This window comes from Sus scrofa, chromosome 14 (genome assembly GCF_054392235.1).
Source record: "Sus scrofa isolate SSC_HxYL_T2T_F1_AM1 chromosome 14, Sscrofa_HxYL_maternal_Yorkshire_Landrace_v2.0, whole genome shotgun sequence".
In the NCBI taxonomy this organism is placed as follows: Eukaryota; Metazoa; Chordata; class Mammalia; order Artiodactyla; family Suidae; genus Sus; species Sus scrofa.
In genome coordinates, this window is record NC_139396.1 from 98092085 (window position 1) to 98114681 (window position 22597).

The 22597-nt window shown below is 36.7% G+C and overlaps 1 protein-coding gene across 7 annotated transcripts in view; it reads right to left on the reverse strand.

Moving 5' to 3' along the window:
- The window catches only part of P4HA1 (prolyl 4-hydroxylase subunit alpha 1), a 93548-nt gene that overhangs the window by 55155 nt on the left and 15796 nt on the right, over positions 1-22597 (reverse strand). For all 7 annotated transcript variants that reach the window (XR_014825454.1, XR_014825455.1, XM_084992492.1 and 4 more), the window contains 4 exon segments: positions 17612-17719; positions 16632-16728; positions 15573-15724; positions 10972-11109 (listed from right to left, as the gene is read on the reverse strand). Coding sequence is in view for 5 of the 7 variants with exons in the window: in XM_084992492.1 (XP_084848618.1) it covers positions 10972-11109; positions 15573-15724; positions 16632-16728; positions 17612-17687 (463 nt within the window). In the remaining 2 variants the exon portion in view is untranslated.

Below are 22597 nucleotides of genomic sequence, written 5' to 3' on the forward strand. Positions count from 1 at the left end.
CTAGAAAAAAATTCTATCAGCTGGCAAAGAGAAACAATGAAAGAACTTATTTTTCTCAGTCTGCTCTGTAGGTAAGGGGAAAAAATTCCCTTACAATTCCACAGGCATGCCTTCAGGGAGGTTATGATTTCAAATACATGCTATCTCCATAGTCTGGGAAACTAAAGCCAAGAGTTTAACTTAAAGTGGTTGTAAGCTGGTAATATCATAGGGCATCTGGCAGAAGCAACATGTATACTCTGCAAAATGCACTCTCACCTCAGTTTGCAACATTCCCACACATAATGAAGCCCTCACAATCCAAAACTACAAAGCACATGATGAAACAAGCCACTATGAGTAAAATCAGCAGAAACTATTCAAAAACAGTATTAGACATCCCCCAAGGACTTCAGATGCTGGTGTTATCAGATTAAGAATAAAAAACAAAGAGTTCCCATTGTGGCTTAGTGGGTTAAGAACCTGACATAGTGTCTGTGAGGATGCAGGTTTGATCCCTGACCTGGCTCAGTGGGTTAAGGATCTGGTGTTGCTGCAAATGCAGCTTGGATCCAGCATGGCTGTGGCTGTGGTGTAAGCCTGCAGTTGCAGCTCTGATTCAACCCCTAGCATGGGGACTTCCATGTGCTGCAGATGTGGCTGTAAAAAGAAAAAAAAAATGCAAAATAACATATATACAAGGCTATTGGCAGAATTATTTTTATAACAGCAAAAGACTGCAAACAAATCAGATATTAATTAGGGCCCAGTTACATAAACTAAGGTAACTCCACAAAACAGAGTAACAAGCAGCTGTAAAAAGAAGTGAGGAGGATTTCTATATAGGATGTGAAGTAGCAGCTAGAGCATAGCCATAAGTTAAAATATCAAAGTACAGAAAGTATTTATACCATGTGGCCTTCTGTGTTGATGTTGAGAGGAAACAGGAATATATGTACATTGGTTTATATTTCAAATGAAACAGTGAAAATGAAAAAACTAGTAAGTGGTAGTTTTATGTATAGTTTTATTTATATGTATAGGAAGAAGAAATGAACAGGTTGAAAAGTACAGAAATGAAAGTGAGACTTCTGTCGGTGGGCCTTATTATAGCACAGTTCAGACTTTGAAAGAATATAAAGTTTTATGTTACTAAAAATATGAGAGAACTGGCTGAGGGTGGTCAAAAGGTACAGACTCCCAACTATAAGATAAAGTCCTGGGGATAAAAATGTAGGATGGTGACTATAGTTAATACACCATGACTGTACATTTAAAAGCTACTCTAAGAGTAGATCTCGAAAATCTTCATCACGAGATAAAAAAAACTTTGTAACTATGTGTGATGGTGGATGTTAACTAAACATATTAGGGTAATCATTTTGCACAATGTATACATCCAAGTCATGTTGTACACCCAAAACTAATACAGTGTTATACGTCCACTATATCTCAATTGTTATAAGTGTAGCTGGGCACATCTTTTAAATAAAAACATTAATAAATGGCATTTTGCAGTTTTGGATCTCACATATTTTTAGGTCATTTGATCTTTATGGCAATCTAATGAAAAAGGTATTACGTTAGATCCCAAAATGGATATTGCCCACTATGCTAGTTTATAGTTCCATGTTCCTATATTATATACTATTTAGAAAGCAAAACAATATAAAAAATTTTAACAACAGAAAAGGACAAAGACAGGATAAGAATTTAAAACTGAGCCTTCAGGAGTTACCATTGTGGTGCAGTGGAAACGAATCCGACTAGTAACCACATGGTTGCATGTTCAATCCCTGGCCTCGCTCAGTGAGTTAAGGATCCTGCATTGCTGTGGCTGTGGTGTAGGCAGTAGCTGTAGCTCTGGTTTGACCCCTAGGCTGAGAACCTCCATGGGCTGCAGGTGCAGCCCTAAAAAGCAAAAAAAAAATAAAAAATAAATAAAATAAAATAAAACTGAGCCTTCATAAATTTGCTTTAGTGAAAAAGATGTGGAAGAAGAAAAAGGAAGAAGAGGAAGAAGAGTATCCAACTTTTGATACCAATAGTCACATAATAATTGTGAGACTCAAAGTGTAAACCATGTTAATGTCAAAATATCTCCTATACAACCTTCTGACCTATGTAAATAAAAAGATATAGCATATTCATATTCATGGGTCAGAAAATTCTCTTATTTAAAATGACAAGGCTGGGAGTTCCCGTCATGGCACAGCGGAAATGAATCCGACTAGGAACCATGAGGTTTCAGGTTCAATCCCTGGCCTTGTTCAGTGGGTTGAGGATCCAGTGTTGCCGTGAGTTGTGGTATAGGTCACAGACGCAGCTCGGATCTGGTGTTGCTGTGGCGCTGGCGTAGGCCAGCAGCTGTGGCTTCAATTAGACCCCTAGCCTGGGAACCTCCATATGCCACAGGTGCAGCCCTAAAAAGACAAAAACAAAGAGAAAAAAATAAAATTAAATGACAAGGCTACTGAAATTCTCTCCAAGATTCAAAACCCCAATGAAAATCCCTACAAGCATTTTTACAGAAACTCACAGGCTGATCCTAAGATATATATATGGAACTTCAAAGAATCTAGTGTAGCCAAAGCAACTTTAACAAAGAACATAGGTGGAGGACTTAATCACAAGTATTTGCAAGTATGTGGGGGACCTGAAATTCTCACGCACTGATGACAGGCGTATAAAATGGTACAATTTGGTGGTTTCTTAAAAGTTAAATACATGCCTACCATGCAACTCAGCCAATTCACTCCTAGGTATTTTAACTAAAAGAAACATATGTCTGAAAAGATCACAAAGGAAATTGGTGAAAAAGCAACACAATAATGTTTTCCTTAATAAATTTTGATTGAATACACTGCAATGAGTCAGTAAATTGGCTAGAACCAAACTTAGTCCTAACCTATCCAACAGTAGCCAAATATGTTTCATTTTAAATGCTAGCAGAACAGGAGTTTATGAGAAGTAAATTAAGAGGAAATGAAGTAATGGGCACACTTTGCTAGTGATCAGACACTCACTGTCCAGGGGATAGCATGCCGTGGTCTGAGGATATGACCTGTTATGTTCCAGTACCAAGCAGAGTCCAAGTATGGAGGTGTATGACTGGAGGATCACATGAACCAATACAATTAAATATTGAAATCAGACAACTACCTCCATTCACTAATTTTTTTGCCTCCTTTATTCATTTATAAATAGTAACTGATTATCAGTGTGCTCCTAAAATGAAAATGAAGATCCATATTTTGACAGTTACTAAATCTTTACTCCATACGCAAATCTAGAAAAGGATACCAGAGTTCCTGTTGTGACTCAATGGGTTATGAGCCTTAATGGTATCCATAAGGATGTGGATTCAATCCCCAGGCCTCTTTCAGTGTGTTGAGGATCTGGTGTTGCCATGAGCTATGGTGTAGGTTGCAGACACAGCCTGGATCTCGCATTGCTGTGGCTATGGGGTAGGCTGCCAGCTGCAGTTCTGATTCAACCCCTGGCCTGGGAACTTCCATATGCCACAGCTTCAGCCTAAAAAGCAAAAAAAGAAAAGGATACCAAGAAGTTAACCTATTAATAGTTTTACATGATACAATTCCAGAAACAAAAGAAACATACTAAATTTTGACCCTCCTATTATTTTTCAGTTATGATAACTGGTATGTAATTCTAAGATGAGCTTAAAACCCTGCAATTAAGAATGTTTTTTCCCCCCTCAGGTGATGCAAAAGACATAAAGGACAGTAAGCAATTAATACATGTAGGTAACACCAATAATATTTTTGCATTTCATGATAACCTGGCAACATTATTTGAAAGCATGATGGAGACAATAGAGGATCTTTAGCTATTCTGCTTTGGTAGTTAAAGTATCTCTACTTATCTTACCTATCAATCTGTTCACAATTAATAAAGGCAATATGTCTGGGAATTATATTAAAGATAGTGAAAAAGAAGTGATACAGCATTTGAAATGGAGGTCTGCTTCCAAAATAGAGAACTTGAGAAGAAAAAGTAAATAGGCAAGGAGACAAAGAAAATGAGATAAGGAAAGCGCTGTTGGCAGAAAATGGCTATTAAAAGCTTTCATAAAAAGAGCAAATAGTTAGAATTTTATAAGAAAAAAAAAGTTGCAAATTCCTTTGGTTCCAAAGAAGTAGCATGGATGGTTGATATTAGCACATCAAAATGAATGTAGTAACCCAAATTTAAAGTTAAAACTATCACCAAAAAGAGTCTTTGTAATTTATTATCACAATATAAACTATAAAATTGTAACAGTATAGGAAAGTTTACACAGAATACACTCTTTGTGGGTCATCCATAAGCTAGGACATTTAATTTAAAAAAAATTCTTACACTTCATAGGAACACTTAGTGGATAAAAACTTGATTTGTAAGGGATAACTACATTTAAAATGCACACATTAGGGGAGTTCCCATCGTGGCACAGTAGTTAACAAATCTGACTAGGAACCATGAGGTTGCGGGTTCAACCCCTGGCCCTGCTCAGTGGGTGAAGGATCCGGCGTCGCTGTGAGCTGTGGCGTAGGCCGGCAGCAACAGCTCTGATTGGACCCCTAGCCTGGGAACCCCCATATGCCATGGGAGTGGCCCTAGAAAAAGACAAAAAAAAAAAATTAAAAAAAAAATAAAATGCACACATTGGGAAGGTGATATCTTCCATCTGAGGTACTATGGGGGGTACTACACTCATAGTGAGCTCTAGAGAGGTGTGGAAAATCTATACCTCACCAAGATAATGATGCAAATGACAAACAAGAACATTCAACTTCCACGTGAAGTAAATCACATTTTATATGTAGGACAATTTCTAGACCAAGGAAACCCCAAAAACCACGGCAATAAAATAGTGTAATATCTTTGGCAGATATGAATCTATTCAAATCAAGGTTAGAAAGAGCCTGAAACTAAAGGAACAGTCTATATGAACAGTAAAGGCATGACTGATACCAAAATGCATATTTTATATTTGGTACCAGATTTTATATTAAAATCGCTAAAGCATTTCAAAAGGTAGGCCCCCCAAAAGAGAAAGAAACAGACAAAATTAATCAAGGAGTAACATGGCATCAAAATAAATCCACTGAAACAGGCATTTCTCTGATTTGGGGTGGGGGGTCAATTAAAAAAACAAATCAGGAGTTCCCGTCGTGGCGCAGTGGTTAACGAATCCGACTAGGAACCATGAGGTTGCGGGTTCGGTCCCTGCCCTTGCTCAGTGGGTTAACGATCCGGCGTTGCTGTGAGCTGTGGTGTAGGTTGCAGATGCGGCTCGGATCCCGCGTTGCTGTGGCTCTGGCGTAGGCCGGTGGCTACAGCTCCGATTCAACCCCTAGCCTGGGAACTTCCATATGCCGCGGGAGCGGCCCAAGAAATAGCAACAACAACAACAAAAGACAAAAAAAATAAATAAATAAATAAATAAATAAAATAAAAAAACAAATCAAGAGTTCTCTTGTAGCAAAGTGGGTTAAGCATCCAGTGTTATTGCAGCAGCTTGAGCCACTGCTGTGGCATGGGTCTGATCCCTGGCTCAGGAACTTCCACATGCAGTGGGCATGGCTAAAAAAAAAATATAAAAAAATGTACACAACTTTTAATTACTACAGAATAATTTAGACAGTGTAAAATACTATTTAAAAAGAGTTTTATCTTACCAACAAATTGAATAAGCTAAATTTAAGAATTTGAAAAGGACAAATTCCTAAAAACAAAAGACCTATCAAAACTAAGAAAAAAAATAGAAAATCTGAATAGACCTATAACTAGAAAGGAGAATGAATCAGTAATCAAGTCTCCTGACAAATGAAAAGCCCTGGATCTAATGGCTTCACTGATAAATTCTACCAAATATTTAAAGAACTAATAGCAATCCTTCTCAAATTTATACAAAAGCCAATACAAGAAAACTACAGACAAATATCACTCATGAACACTGATGCAAAAATCCTCAACAAAATACTAGCAAACAAAATTTAGCAGTAGGGAGTTCCCGTCATGGCGCAGTGGTTAACGAATCCGACTAGGAACCATGAGGTTGCGGGTTCGATCCCTGCCCTTGCTCAGTGGGTTAACGATCCGGCGTTGCCATGAGCTGTGGTTTAGGTTGCAGACGCGGCTCGGATCCCGCGTTGCTGTGGCTCTGGCGTAGGCTGGTGGCCACAGCTCCGATTAGACCCCTAGCCTGGGAACTTCCATATGCCGCGGGAGCGGCCAAAGAAATAGCAAAAAGACAAAAAAAAAAAAAAAAAATTTAGCAGTATATTAAAATGATTATACACCATAACCACATGTGACTTATTCCTGCAATGCCATCGTGTTTTAATTTATGAATACCAGTCGATGTAATACACCACATTAACAGATTAAAGGGGGGGAAAAATGACCATCTCAATGCAGAAAAAGCATTTGACACAATTTAATATTCTTGCATGATAAAAAAAAAAAAAACACTCAACAAACTAGGAATAGAATGAAGCTACCTTAACATAATAAAAGATATATTAGAAAAACCCATAGCAAATATACTCAATAGCGAAAGACTGAAAGCTTTTCCTTTAAGATCAAGACAAGAACAAGGATGACCATCTTTGCCACTTCTATTCAACTTAGTACGTGAAGTTCTAGCCAGAGCAATTAGGCAAGAACCAGCTAAAAGGTACTCAAATTGGAAAGGAAGAAGTAAAATGATTTCTGTTCACAGATAACATTATCTTACATTAGAAAATCCTGGAGTTCCCGTCATGGCGCAGTGGTTAACGAATCCGACTAGGAACCATGAGGTTGCGGGTTCGGTCCCTGCCCTTGCTCAGTGGGTTTACGATCCGGCATTGCCGTGAGCTGTGGTGTAGGTTGCAGACGCGGCTTGGATCCCATGTTGCTGTGGCTCTGGCCTAGGCTGGTGGCTACAGCTCTGATTCGACCCCTAGCCTGGGAACCTCCATATGCTGCGGGAGCGGCACAAGAAATAGCAACAGCAATAACAACAACAACAACAAAAAGACAAAAAAAAAAAAAAAGAAAATCCTAAAGAGGGAGTTCCTGTCCTGGCTCAGTGGAAAAGAAACTGACTAGTATCCATGAGAATGCAGGTTTGATCCCCGGCCTCACTCACTGGGTTAAGGATCTGGTATTGCCATGAGCTGTGGTGTAGGTCACAGATGCAGCTCGGATCTGGCATTGCTGTAGCTGTGGCATAGGCCGGCAACTGCAGCTCCAATTCAACCCCTAGCATGGGAACCTCCAACTGCCACAGGTATGACCCTTAAAAAAGAAAAAGAACAGCCTAAAGAATCCACAAAAAAACTGTGAGAGCTAATAAATGAATCCAGCCAAGTAGAAGGATGTAAACACAACACACAAAAATCAGTTGCATTTCTATATACTGATAATGAACAACATGAAAAGAAAATTAGTAAAAACAAGTCTAAGCATAAAATATTTAGGAATTAACCAAGGAAAGTGTAAGACTTACACAATGAAAACTACAAAAAACTTCTGAAAGAAATACAATATATATAAATGGAAACATATCCCAAGTTCATGGATTGGAAGACTTAATACTGTTACTGTTAAAACATCAATACTACCCAATGCGATCTACAGAGGCAATATAATCCTTACCAAAATACCAAAGACAGAAATAGAAAAACCCAATCTAAAATTCATATGGAATCCCAAGGGACCTCAAAGACTCAGTACCACTTAAAAAAAGAACAAAACTGGAGGACTACACCTCTCGATTTCAAAATTTACTACAAAACTACAATAATCAAATAGTGTATACCAGCATAAAGACAGACTTATAGACCAATGGAACAGAATAGAGGGCCCAGAAATAAACCCTTGTGTATCTGGTCAAATGATTTTTGACAAGTGTGGCAAAATCATTCACTAGGGAAAGGACAGTCTCTTCAACAAATGGTGCTAGGAAAAGTGAATATTCACATGCAAAATAAGGGAAGTTGCCAAAAAAAGAGAGCATAAAAGTCTATAATTTTATCAGGTAAAGTGGGAAGCCTTTCCCTTACAATGAAAAAAAAAAAAAAACTAAAGACTTCAACTGTAAGCAAAAGAGAGGTGGTTGAGAGTTTAAGAAAAAATTTAATTTAGATTAAAAATGTCCTGATTTAAGAATGGGAAAGAACAACGTAATGACTAATAGAACTGCTACCTCCTCAGTTAAATTACCCAATCTCAGTATAATATTTAGTTGACTTGGTGTGGTTTTTTTTCTTTTTTTTTCCTAATGATAAGAACTATACTTGAAACAATGCTTACTCAAGCCTTGAATTGGCTAAATTAACATTCAATTTACATGGCAAAAGCAACCTGAATAAATGCTTGTCTTTGTACCAGAGAAAAAGTATCAGTGAACTATAATAGAAAGTTTCCTTAAAGTCATTTGTCTAGCTTTGTCCTCTTGTCATATCATGTCTATCTAATAAATTAATAGTAGCCAACTCTTAAACAAATAGAAGGATGTCTAGTAATGAAAAGTATAAAGATTTTGATTAAAAGTTTGTAGTAAGTGTAACTTTAACATTGCTTTGCCATTCAGTTAATGCTGATGAGGAGTTCATTTATTTTTTCTTCACCTTTTCACTGAAAAGTCAAGATGTTTGTAAATTCAGATTAATGACAATAGCAGTTATCTCATACATCTATTTGTGTTAGTGTTTTGACAAACAGAATGTATTATAATCCATACATTTCTCTTTTCTTCTCAATTTGTAACAATCCCCAAAAGAATGTAGTAAAGTACACACTTATTCTATGTTTTTATTTATTTTGTAAACTCATTTCTAATTCAGATACACTGCCAGCTTTGCCATGATTTATGGTTTCAACTTCTTTGTTTTGGATATATATTTCTATCTGCACAAAAATACTCTAATTAATGTAGGTTGATATGTTTCAAAATTAAAATGCTATGTTATTTCAAAAAAAAAAAATGAGGTTGGACCCTTACCTAATACCACACATAAAAATTAACTAAAAATAAATCAAGGACCTATATATAAGACTTAAAACAACAAAACTCTTAGAAGAACATATACGACAAAAGCTTCATAACACTGGATTGGGCAATGATTTCTTTTTTTTTTTTTTTTTTTTGTTGTTGTTGTTGTTGCTATTTCTTGGGCCGCTCCCGCGGCATATGGAGGTTCCCAGGCTAGGGGTTGAATCGGAGCTGTAGCCACCGGCCTACGCCAGAGCCACAGCAACGCGGGATTCGAGCCGCATCTGCAACCTACACCACAGCTCACGGCAACGCCGGATCGTTAACCCACTGAGCAAGGGCAGGGACCGAACCCGCAACCTCATGGTTCCTAGTCGGATTCGTTAACCACTGCGCCACAACGGGAACTCCGGCAATGATTTCTTATGTATGATACTAAAGGAAAGGGTAACAAAAGAAAGAATAAACAAACTGGACTTCAGGAGCAGTTTTATATTCTGTATACAAAAGACAATTATCAACAGAGTTAAAAGACAACACACAGACTAGGAGAAATATTTGCAAATCATATATCTCATAAGGGATTAATATCCAGAATATATTGATAACTTCTAAAACTCAACAACAATGAATAACCCAATGAAAAAACAAAGGACTTGAACAGACATTTCTTCCAAGAAGATACATAAATGGCTGCTCAACATATGAAAAGATGCTCAACATCACTGCTCATTAGGGAAATACAAAATTGCAATGAGATACCATCTCACATCCATTAAGATTGCTACTATCAAAAAAAAAAAAAAGAGAGAGAGAAAATAACAAGTGTTGGCAAGGAATATGGAGAAATCAGAACACTTGTGCACTGTTGATGGGAATGTAAAATGGTATATCTACTATGGAAAACAGTATAGTGGTTCTTCAAAAATTAAAAATAGAACTATCATATGATCCAGAAATTCCACTTCTGGCTATATATCCAAAGAATGAAAGGCAGTATCTGGAAGAACTACTTGTATACCTATGCTCATAGCAGCACTATTTACAATAGGTAAAACATGGAAGCAACCCAAGTGTCTACCAACAGATGAATGGATAAGCAAAGTATAGTATATATATATATATATATATATATATATATATATATGATGGATTATTATTAAGTCTCAAAAAGAAAGGAAATTCTACATATACTACAAAATGGATGACCCTTGAGGACATTATGCTTAGTGAAATAAGCCAGCCACAAAAAGACAAACACTGTATGGTTCTACTTGTATGAGGTACTTAGAGTAGCCAAAATCATAGAGACAGAAAGAATTATGGGTTCCAGGGGCTGGGAAAGGGGGATTGGGGAGTTACTGTTTAATGAGTACAGAGCTTCGGTTTTACAAGATGAAAAGAACTATGGAGATGGCTGCACAATTATGTAAATGTGCTTAATGCCATAAATCGCATGTTTAAAATTGGTTAAGATGGTAAATTTTGTTTTAAGATTTTTCACAATAAAAAAAAATTTAAGCAAATTATCATGAAATCAGCTATAACTTAAAAAAAAAAAAAATCAAGAGGATTTTGCCAAAAACAGGTCAGAAAGCAGGATGTTCCACACTATGGAGCACACTGAAAATCTGTGCATACTCATTACGTCTTGGTTTCAAATTACTGAACGGTCAAATTTTGATTATAAATTCCCTTATAACTTTACATACAAACATTGGGTATTCCAAAGAAAGACATTTGGAAAATGGTTGTTGCTTTTTCTTACATGCTAAAATGCCTACTTTAGCTAGTCCCTATAATTATAAGTTCTCAAAGTAACAACTTAGCAGCCTATCCACAACTATTAAGTCCCAGAGGACAGGTTGTTTTATTCTTAAAGGTTATGAAACAAACTAATATTAAAAATCTTAAAATACAAAAGTCTTTCTACATCAACACTCTCCTAATGGACTGAACAGAAAAGCCACATGATAGGTTTTTTTAATAGACTAGAATCTTACCTGGAAGATCACCCTTTGAGATGGTATCTGTATCCAAATTGTAGGTGTCCTGGAGACGCAACAGAGCTTTGGCTGCCCCAACCTGGTCTTCATCATTAGGGAAATACTGTCTCTGAATGGTCAGGTTGGAGATAAAGCCTTAAAACAGGGGGGAAAAAAGGTTTTAGACATTGAGTATGAAATGTACAGTGTGGGGAATATAGTCTATATAATATCTTCATATGATGATGACATAATATAACTAGACTTATCATGGTAATCATTTTAAAATGTATAGAAATACAGGATCAGTATGTTGCATAACAGGAACTAAGGTAGTATTGTAGATTGACTGTGTTTCAAAAACAAACACACTCAAAAAGAGATCAGATTTGCGGTAATCAGAGGTTGGGGTGGTGGGAAAAGGGAAGGAGGTAGTCAAAAGGTACAAACTTCCAGTTATAAGATAAATAAGTACCTGGGATGAAATGTATAACATGATAAATATAATTAATATTGCTATATGTTATTACAAAAGTTAAAGAATAAATCCTGTGGTTCTTATCACTGTAAAAACATCTTTTTTTTATTTCTTAATTTGTGTCTTTTTATGGCTGCACCCACAGCACATGGAGGTTCCCAGGCTAGGGGTCAAATCGAGCTACAGCTGTTAGCCTACGCCACAGCCACAGAAACACCAAATACAAGCCGCATCTGCTACCTACACCGAAGCTCAAAGTAACGCCGGATCCTTATCGAGGCCAGCGATCAAACTTGTGTCCTCATAGATGCTAGTCAGATTCATTTTTCGCTGCACCACAATGGAAACTCCCTATTCTTAAATTTGTACATATAGGAGAGGATGGATGTTCACTAAACTTATTGTGTTAATCATTCCATGATGTAAGTCAAGTCACTGTGCTGAATAGTTTAAACTTATACAATGCTGTACATCAATTATAGCTCAATAAACCTGGAAGAAAAAAAGACTCCGAACCTCAGAGACTTCCAATTTCCAATACAGAGTCTTGACAAGGATTTTTCAAAATCTATTTTATAATTTTCCACCATACCATGTGTAATAAGGAAAAATTAAATACACTGAATGAGTTGATATACCTCTAAATGTTCAGTCTTCCAAATTATTTTTAATGTTGGTTAAATAATCTGATGTCATTGCATAAATTATATCCAAATGAGTAAGTAAAGATCAACTAACATAATAATTGAGTTTTTGGTTATACAACATAGCCTCCACTAAGGTTGAAAAGTAAACAGATATAAAGATTTGAAAATGACATTCACTGTCAACCAATTATACTTTCAGATAACAGTAAGTAAAATGCATACTCTTAGAGTTGTTTTCTTCTATCATGTGCCACATACCACATAAGTGTATAAATGTATAAAAGTTTGGTGGAATTCTTTAGGAAAAAGAAAAAGACATTTATTATATATTTAAGAGCATAGGTAGGTTAGTTTATTAAAATATATTTAGATCTGTTTAATTATTGCATGTATTGTTCATGAAGCAGGATTTGCTCTACATAAACCCTATTATTAATTTTAAAAGGCTTTACATAAAATATAGCAAAAATCAAACTACCAAACTAATTACTGGTAACTATATAACTCCTAAGGAGAATGGATGCTAAATATTCCTTAAGGAATCAATACAAAGACAATAAAAATAGTGATTTAAAATTTTAATAATCAGGAGTTCCCGCTGTGGCTCAGTGGTTAATGAATCCGACTAGGAACCATGAGGTTGTGGGTTTGATCCCTGGCCTCACTTAGTGGGTTAAGGATCTGGTGTTGCCGTGAGCCATGGTGTAGGTCACAGACTCAGCTTGGATCCCGCATTTCTATGGCTCTGGCGTAGGCTGGCGGCTACAGCTCCGATTAGACCCCTAGCCTGGGAACCTCCATATGCCATAGGTGCAGCCCTAGAAAAGACAAAAAAACAAGCAAAAGTAAATAAATAAATAAAATAAGATAATATTTTAATAATACAGAGTTCCTATTGAGGCTCAACTGTAACAAACCCGACTAGTATCCATGAGGATGGGGGTTCAATCCCTGGTCCCTCTCATTGGGTTAAGGATCCAGAGTTGCCGTAAGCTATTGTAGTTGTAGTCACAGACTTGGCTCAGATCCGGTGTGGCTGTGGCTGTGGCCTAGGCCAGCAGCTGCAGCTCTGATTCGACTCCTAGCCTGGGGATTTCCATATGCCTCGGGTGCAGCCCTTAAAAAGAAAAAAAAAATTTTAATAATATTTGTGTCACCATTTGCAAATCAAAGTTAGACAAATGCAAGGCATCCCTCCTCTCTCATTTACTTATCATCAACTATGCATATTTTGATCACCAGAAGGCCAGGCGTTTTTATGTTAATTAAAATGTACAAATAGACAACAAGCTGGAAGAAGCCTAAGTTCATATGAAGCCAATTTTTTAGTTTTAAGACCAACTCTTAGTCACAATATCCACATGGAATTTTACAAGCAAGTTTTACAGAAGACTGTAATTTTTTTATGCCCCCAAACAAAATCCAGGAAGTTGCCTAAATTCTCTCTGAATAAAGAGAAAATATATATCTATTAGAGTATTATGGGATGGTTACCACAGATTAAAGTGCCAAAGTCTCAAAGTTTACCTTATAAAAGAACCTAGGTTATAGAAGTCATTACTTGAGATTTTTTTAAATAGATAAATGTGTATCTATATGTATAATGTATATAAACACATACATACATGGCCTTTAAAATGTTCTCATGGTGTTTTATAAGAGAACAAATAATCATAGGCATTTCTTCCTCATCTCAAAGAAGTATTCACAAGTGCTTGTCTTAATTTTTCTTTTCAAGCTTTCCTGTCCTATGCATAACAGTTTAGTTCACTGCTCACAAACACATGAAAGCATCCTCGGAGCATTTCACTACCCAGTTGGCTCAGTTCTCTCTCTCTTTTTTTGCCATTTCCTCAATCAAAAAATAAATATTATGTACTAAGCATAATTTTACTTCTTTAAACTCCAGACTTATTTTTCTGTGTGTTACTAAAACATCCAAAACATCCCAATACTCCAACTATAATTTTCTAAAAATTTATTGGACTATAGTGGATTTACAATATTGTAGTAGTATTAGGTATACAGCAAAGTGAATCAGTTATACATATATCCATTCTTTTTGAGATTCTTTTCCCATATAGGTTACTACAGAAAGGTGGTTTTTTGGGGTTTTTTTTTTTTTTTTTGCTTTTCAGGGCTGCATCTGCAGCATATGGAAGTTACCAGGGAATGGGTCAAATCAGAGCTGCAGCTGCCGGCCTATGCCACAGCCACAGCAACTCGGGACCCGACCACATCTTTGACCTATACCACAGCTCGAAGCAATCCTTTAACCCACTGAGCAAGGTCAGGGATGGAACCTGAATCCTCATGGATACTAGTCAGGTTCTTAACCCACTGAGCCACAAGAACTCCTGCTTACTATAGAATATTGATTAGAGTTCTCTGTCCTATACAGTAAGTCCTTGTCTGTCATCTATTTTATATATAGTAGTGTGTATCCAACTATAATTTTATTGTTTCAATTAGAAAGAAATTTACTACCACTGTTTGCAGCCTCAGTTTTTAAATTTATTGTCTATGTTAAGCAAAACAATCCTAACCTTCGAAGTACTATGTAAAACACAGCTAACATTTTTCCTTAATAGTACCTACCCCCAGTACATTAAAAACTGATCCGAAGACAAAGATTGACCCATAAATTTTTTAAATCTGAAGGTAATCCTATAAAATGAAAATGACTATCTTCAGAAATGAAGGTAAATGCCAAATAATCAATTCACTTTTGTAGATTTCAAAACAAAAAGGGCCAGTGTTAATCAACAGCAAAAACTACTTTCTTTTACAAGAAATTCTTTTACTTCTTTTTCTTTAACAATGAAATTTTTCTTTGTTTCTAGTTTTTATTCATCTTCTTTTTAAATCAGGAATTTAGGGAGTTCCCACTGCAGCGCAATGGATCAAGAATCCAACTGAGGAGTTCCCGTCGTGGCGCAGTGGTTAACGAATCCGACTAGGAACCATGAGGTTGCGGGTTCGGTCCCTGCCGTTGCTCAGTGGGTCAACGATCCGGCGTTGCTGTGGCCCTGGTGTAGGCTGGTGGCTACAGCACTGATTCGACCCCTAGCCTGGGAACCTCCATATGCCGAGGGAGCAGCCCAAAGAAATAGCAAAAAGACAAAAAGACAAAAAAAAAAAAAAAAAAAAAAAAGAATCCAACTGAAGTGGCTCAGATTGCTCCAGAAGCACAGGTTTGATCCTAGTCCAGGGCAGTGGGTTAAAGGATCCAGCGTTGCCACAGCTGCAGTTACAGCTCAGATTCAATTCCTGGCCCGGGAACATCCAAATGCCGTGGGTACAGCCAAAAAAAAAAGAAGAAGAAGAATTCAGGATCTAGGCTAAATTAACTCTAGCCAAATCAAACACATCCTAGCAATAATTCAGAAACAAGACTGAACACTTAGTATTCTGGGAACCAAATTACTGCTTCTTTTGGCATTTCTACAGGTGGTAGCAAAAACGCCTTAATTTTGAGGACTCATTAGTCTTACCATCTGACATATCCTTAAGGACCAGATTCTCCAACTCACTCCACTCAGTGTTCAGACGTTTCATTAACTTGAATGCATTTACAGGGTGTCCAACAAATCCTTCTGGGTCTTTTGTTGCTGTGCTAGTTAATCGATCTAACTTCTCCGCCCATCTAAAAATGTAAGACACAAATGGAGTATATGCACACTTAATAACGAAGAATAACATTTAGTAAAGCACTCAAAAAAAAAAAAGATATTAGAGGTTTTGAGTTAAAACTTTATCTAAAAATTTTTACAAGTAAAAAGACAAAGGTTTTTTAAAAAGCAAGATTCTTTCATGGATAAAATCTAGCTTGGCAGAATTAAAATATAACTACAACACTTCCTGTTTTAGTTTTGTTTCTTCCAAATGGTTTCAGTAAATGTAACCTATCTTAGTAAAAATTCTAATGCCTCTAGATCTAATACCTCTAATAAGAGTCTGAAACTTCATTTCCCTCACACCCTTAAAGCCAAATGACTGATTATTATGAAATACAAATCCACCCAATCCAAATTCAGTTCCAAGTTCATTTAAATCAAACTCACAGCAAAACAGAAAAAAAAGAAAAAATTGAATACTTAGCTACTCAAACAAAGGAGAAGAATTCTCAAGTCAGGATTAACTATGAACCTGAGCCAATTAAAAAGAAATGAGCATCTGAGGAAGAACTGCATCAATTAAATACTAACTCTACTTATCACTGTGATCTCTAGCATTGAACCACAGGAGTAAAGGATAAACAATCGGAAAATTGCTTCAGAAGGTGGTTTAAATAGGGAGGTTAGAGGAGGAAGAAGATATTAGAAAACATTTTAAAAAACTGTCAGACAATGACCCATACCCATTTATATCCTTATCTCAATCCATATTCTTCCAAGTGAAGTCTTATCCCAGGCCTAACTCTTGTTTTCTGTAATCCTATTTTAGCCATTTCAACCGGAGGGCTTTCATTTCCACTGGAAGAATGTTTTTAACTCTAGAAAGAAAACATCCAGGTGGAGTCAGAGTCATAGTAAGTAAAACACTTCGCTTACTTTTTTATTTGTTCTAATTTGTCCTCTTCTGCCTTAATATAATCTTTCAGGGAAGTCACCAGATCTTTTTCAGTATGGATCAAATCAGTCATCTGACCTAGGAGAAGGAAAAGGCAAGAAAGTGATCAAATACCCATAGTGGCCAAAACAGTATTTTAGAATAATTTAAGAATGACTGAGAATGTTTCATGCTATGAGAAGACTTAACTGGCATGAATCAGATATGCTGGAGAGGGGATTCTTTTTTTTTCCTCCTTTTAAAACCAGATAAATAAAAAGGAGCCAAAAAAGTTTCTAATTATGTGTTCCAATTCCAATTCCTTAGTTCTGTAAGCTTTGGCCTGTAATAATAAATTGTCTTTTCATCTAAAATTTTATTTTTAAATTTCAAAATACTACTTTCCGAGGATCAATGTTTCTTCTTCTCTATTTTCTGATTTTGAAACTAATTAGAATTAAATGTTTATTCAATACACAAAGACTACACTAAAAAAAGTATACCTTACAACTGAAGTATTCATAGGAGGATGAGAGAAAACATTTTACATCCTAAAATTAGGTGTCATAAATAGATAGGTTTATGTTTTAGATAGTGTTACAATCACCTAAGGGTAAAACTGGTCAACAAGATAAAGGAAAACATCTCTTAAGTCAGAGAAGTAACCATACAGGAAAATATAAAAGACAATATATACACTAAGTGATTTGCTGGGTGGAATCATTACCAGAGAATTTTCTTTGGTATGCTTTTCTAAATTTTCGTAAGTTCCTAACCTGAAAATGTATTGCTTTTGTAATTAGAAAAAAACTAATTTAAAGAAAAAATTGAATTTAAAAAAGGGAGAGATTTTTACAGGGGTGGGGACTGAGGCGAAGTTTTGGTCTCTGGGATTACAATGGTATTTGTTTTTAATGATTTAAAAACACTAAAAAAGTGGAAAAATTTTAAAGTGAAAACAACAAAAAATATTAAGACTTACCAATTGAAGTAAAAAACCCTGGATGGGCCAAGGACTGGGGAAGTAGAATCCCTGCAACTAAAATACACCAGATCATCTTCAAAGGCTTAATTTTACAGGTTCACACACCTACAAGAGAAATACAGCCATTATTAAAAAAAAAAAAAAGGATAAGAAGAGTTCCTATTTATCCTATGAGCAAAATGTTAAGTCAGACCCCAGGACTGCCCATGGAACTGTTGTTAATTCTTATAAACTGACTTGTAAAAATACACTTCATTAAACTATTTAAGGAGTTCCCGTCATGGCGCAGTGGAAACGAATCCGACTAGGAATCATGAGGTTGCAGGTTCGATCCCTGGCCTTGCTCAGTGGGTTAAGGATCTGGTGTTGCGGTGAGCTGTGGCATAGGTCACAGACGCAGCTCGGATCCCAATTCGACCCCTAGCCTGGGAACCTCCATATGCCACTGGTGCGGCCCCCAAAAGACAAAAAAAAAAAAAAAAAAAAAAAAAGTATATTTAAATATTACCAAAATGCATTCTAAAACATCAGTATATGTTTAAAGGGGAAGAATGTTTCAGAGCTTTCTGATTGATTAATCCTCTAAATTCTTAGCTTGTTCCAACTCTTCCCTACATAGCTTTAAATTTTATAATAAGTTCAGTTAAAAGTTGTAGATTTGCAGGAGTTCCTGTCATGGCTTAGTGGAAATGAATCCAACTAGTTTCCATGAGGATGTTGGTTCGATTCCTGGCCCCACTCAGTGGGTTGAGGATCTGACATTGCTGTGAGCTGTGGTGTAGGCTGTAGACGCAGCTCTGATCTCATGTTGCTCTGGCTGTGGTGTAGGCCAACAGCTGTAGCTCCAATTCAACCCCTAGCCTGGGAACTTTCCCATGCCTTGGGTGTGGCCCTAAAAAGACAAAAAAAAAAAAAGAAGTTGTAGATTTGGGGGTAATGAAAATATTATTCTAGGATTGACAGAGGTGATTGATGGTCGAAAAACACTGTGAAAATACTAAAAGCCATTCAATTGTAAACAGTAAGTGGGTGAATAGTATGGTTTATAAACTACTTCTCAATAAAGCTGTTTTATTTTTTAAAAGTTATACAAAACTCAAGATCCTATATATATAGCACAGAGAACTATATTCAATGTCTTATGATACACCATAATGGAAAAGAATATTTAAGAATGAGTGCATATAGATGTGTAACTAAATCACTTTGCTATACAGCAGAAATTAACACAATGCTGTAAATCAATTCCATTTCAATTAAAAAGAAAAGTTGCATAGACTAAAAAAAAGAATAAATAGCCCTGTCCATTTAAGCTATCGCTTTCTCTGAAAGGACCCAATTTTGAGTTTTTACAGTGTTTTATGTAAAAAGAAAAAAAAAAAATCCTTAGCCCAGTACATAGCTGTGGCTTAAAAAAAAAAAAAAAAAAAAAAACGAAAACCTGGCAGCAAAGCCCTTCTGTGTTTTCTAATTGTCTCACATAGTACTGTCTTTTCTGAAACAGATTCTTTATGGGAGACGCAGATTATCAACTAACCAGCAGAAAGATTTTACCCTGCTTTCCCCAATGCCCTGTTAGCCCTCTTCTCTTGCTCCTTCTCCACCATACAAATCAACTTTAAGTCCTTCCCCTTTAACATCTTATAGGAGAATGAGTTACCACTGCAGTACTGTATGCCCTAATAACAGGCACCCACTGGTTACTCTGACTTGTCACCTTATTGCTCTTTGTAAAGGCACCTCTGATTCTTCCCAAGTGACTTCACCTAAAACAAACAGGTTCAAGTCCACACTGGAAAACTCCCTATTACACTTACACACACACACACACACACACACACACACACACACACACACACACACACACACACACACACACACGGACATTCTGGAAGTACTCCTAAGTCTCCTCCCTCAAGTTTTCTGCAAACTTTCAGATCCTTCCAGAACCACACAGTAGTGAAATACACTGTTCTCTTGGCTGCTCTACAGTAACTTTTTGGGAAGGCTTCTAGAATGTAGCAGATGCCAACACTTCCTCTCCTGGGCTCCTGCCAAGGCACAAGGCTTTTTCAAAATCCTAGGCTGTCTGAACAGTCTAGAATTTTCTCATTGTTTAGACAGATTTATGCCATAATTTTCTTTATAAATAAATGTTATTTCCAGCAAATACAAATGCTTTTGCTGTACTAACAGAAGGCGAAGCAGAAATGTTGTCTACCATTTAACTGATGAGAAAGTTTAGATTTGTTAGATAAGAGGTTATCCATTTTCACTACTAAAATATATTTTGTCACTAAAGTTTCTGTCATCTTTCAAATATCCTTAAACCTCACAATGAATCAAGAACCATCACAAAAACGAAAGCCTTTACTCTAGATGGAATAAAGAGTTATGGAGGAGTTCCCATCGTGGCGCAGTGGTTAACGAATCCGACATGAGGTTGCCGGTTCGATCCCTGCCCTTGCTCAGTGGGTGAACGATCCGGCATTGCCATGAGCTGTGGTGTGGGTCACAGATGCAGCTTGGATCCTGCGTTGCTGTGGCTCTGGCGTAGGCCGGTGGCTACAGCTCTGATTCGACCCGAGCCTGAGAACCTCCACATGCCGCAGGAGCGGCCCAAGAAATGGCAAAAAGACCAAAAAAAAAAAAAAAAAAAAAAAAGGGTTATGGAGTTCTCATGGTAGTGCAGCAGAAATGAATCTGACTAGGAACCATGTGGTTGCGGGTTCAATCCCTGGCCTCCCTCAGTGGGTTAAGGATCCAGCATTGCCCTGACCTGTGGTGTAGGTCACAGACGAGGCTCAGATCTGGCATTGCTGTGGCTATGGCGTAGACCGGCAGCTGTGGCTCCGACTGGACCCCTAGCCTGGGAACCTCCATATGCCTCAGGTGCAGCTCTAAAAAGCAAATAAATAAATAAATAAAAATAAGAAAAAAAAGGTAAATAAATAAGAGTTATAATCAACAAAAAATAAAACAACAAAAGTTATTGGATCTCTGAAAGGAAAGAATTTTTGAACTTAAAAATGATAATAAGGAGTTCCCATGATGGTTCAGTGGTATCGAACCCAGCTAGTATCCATGAGGATGTGGATTCAATCCCTGGCCTCACTCAGTGGGTTAAGGATCTGGCATTGCTGTAAGCTGTGATGTAGGTCACAGTTATGGCTCGGATCTGGTATTGCTGTGGCTGTGGTGTAGGCCGGCAGCTACAGCTCCAATTCAACTCCAAACTTGGGAACTCCCATATGCTGTAGGTGCAGTCCTAAAAAGACCAAAAAAAAGGTAAGAAAAATAACCGGGAGTTCCCATTGTGGCGCAGCAGAAATGAATCCGACTAGGAACCACAAGGTTGCAAGTTCAATCTCTGGCCTCCCTCAGTGGGTTAAGGATCCGGCGTTGCCATGAGCTGTGGTATAGGTACCAGACCTGCTCAGATCTGGTGTTGATGTGGCTGTGGCTGTGGCTTAAACTGGCAGCTGTTGGTCTGATTAGACCCCTAGCCCGGGAACCTCCATATGCTGTGGGTGCAGCCCTAAAAAAGCAAAAAAAAAAAAAAAAAAAAGGACAAATAATCTATCAAAAGCCAGATGGAATTAAATACACAAAATAATTTAAGTTTATATGTAGTTTTTAAAAAACTATAAACTAAAAGCTAGAAAACTTAAAGAATATAGATCCTCATTTAAGGAACTCATAAAAATCAATAAGAAAACCACTAAGACATTAGTAGATACATGGATTAAGAACACATAAAACTACAAAAGAGGAAGTATAGTTAACTAAACCAAAACCAAAACAAAAACTCAATCATTAGTAGTCAAGGACACAAAAAATGAAATACGTTAGGTGGTTTTTGCCTATCGAACAATTAGACAAAATTAACAAATTAACAATAAAATATCAAATTATGGTGCTATATGTCAAGAAACTTAAAATGAAAATATTCTTTACTTGTGAATTTAAATGAAAAACAAGACTTAAAAATTAACATCAACTCTCATTCATTGCTGGTGGAAATGCAAAATGGTCTAGCCACCTTAGAAGATAGTTGGACAGTCTTTTTAACCTTAAAAAATCATGGAGTTCCCCTGTTGCAGCAGGTTAAGAATCCGATGTTGTCACTGCAGTGGCTTGGGTGGTTGCTACGTTGCAGGTTAAATCCCTGGCCTGGGAACTTCCATATGCCATGGGCACAGCCAAATAAATAAATAAGTAAAAATTAAATATGCTCTTATCAGATGATATAGCAGTCATGCTCCTTACCATTTACCCAAAGGAGTTGAAAATTTATGTCCACTAAAAAACCTGCATACAAATATTTATAGCAGTTTTATTTAAAATGGCCAAAACTTAGAAGCAACCAAGACATCTTTTAAATAAACCGTTATACATCCAGACGATAGATTATTATTCAATGTTAAAAAAAAAAATGAGCTGTCAAACCATGAAAAGACGTGGGAAAATCTTAAATATGTATTACTAAGTGAAAGAAGTCAACCTGAAGAGGCTATATGCTGCATGATTCCAACTATATAATGTTCTGGAAGAGGCAAAACTATGAAGAGCGTAAAAAGATCAGAGGTTGGTGGGGAGGACGAAGGGATGAATACATGGAGCACAGAGAATTTTTAGAGCAGTGAAAATACTCTACGATATCAAAATGACAAATACATATCATTATACATGTGTACGAACTCAAAGAATAACACCAAGAGTTAAGGGGTAATGTTAAACTATGGACTTTAGACAATTATGAAATGTCAGTATAGATTCATTAATTATAACAAGTATGCCACTTCAGTAGGGTGCTATTCATGTGCAGGGACAGGGAGTACAGGGGAAATGTCTGTACCACCTCTTAATTTCACTGTGAAGCAAAAACTTTTCAAAAATGCTGTCTTAAAAAATTAATATCTTGACTATGGTGGAATCTGTACTGAATAAGATTAAGTTTCTGTTACATTCTGAGAGAAAGTT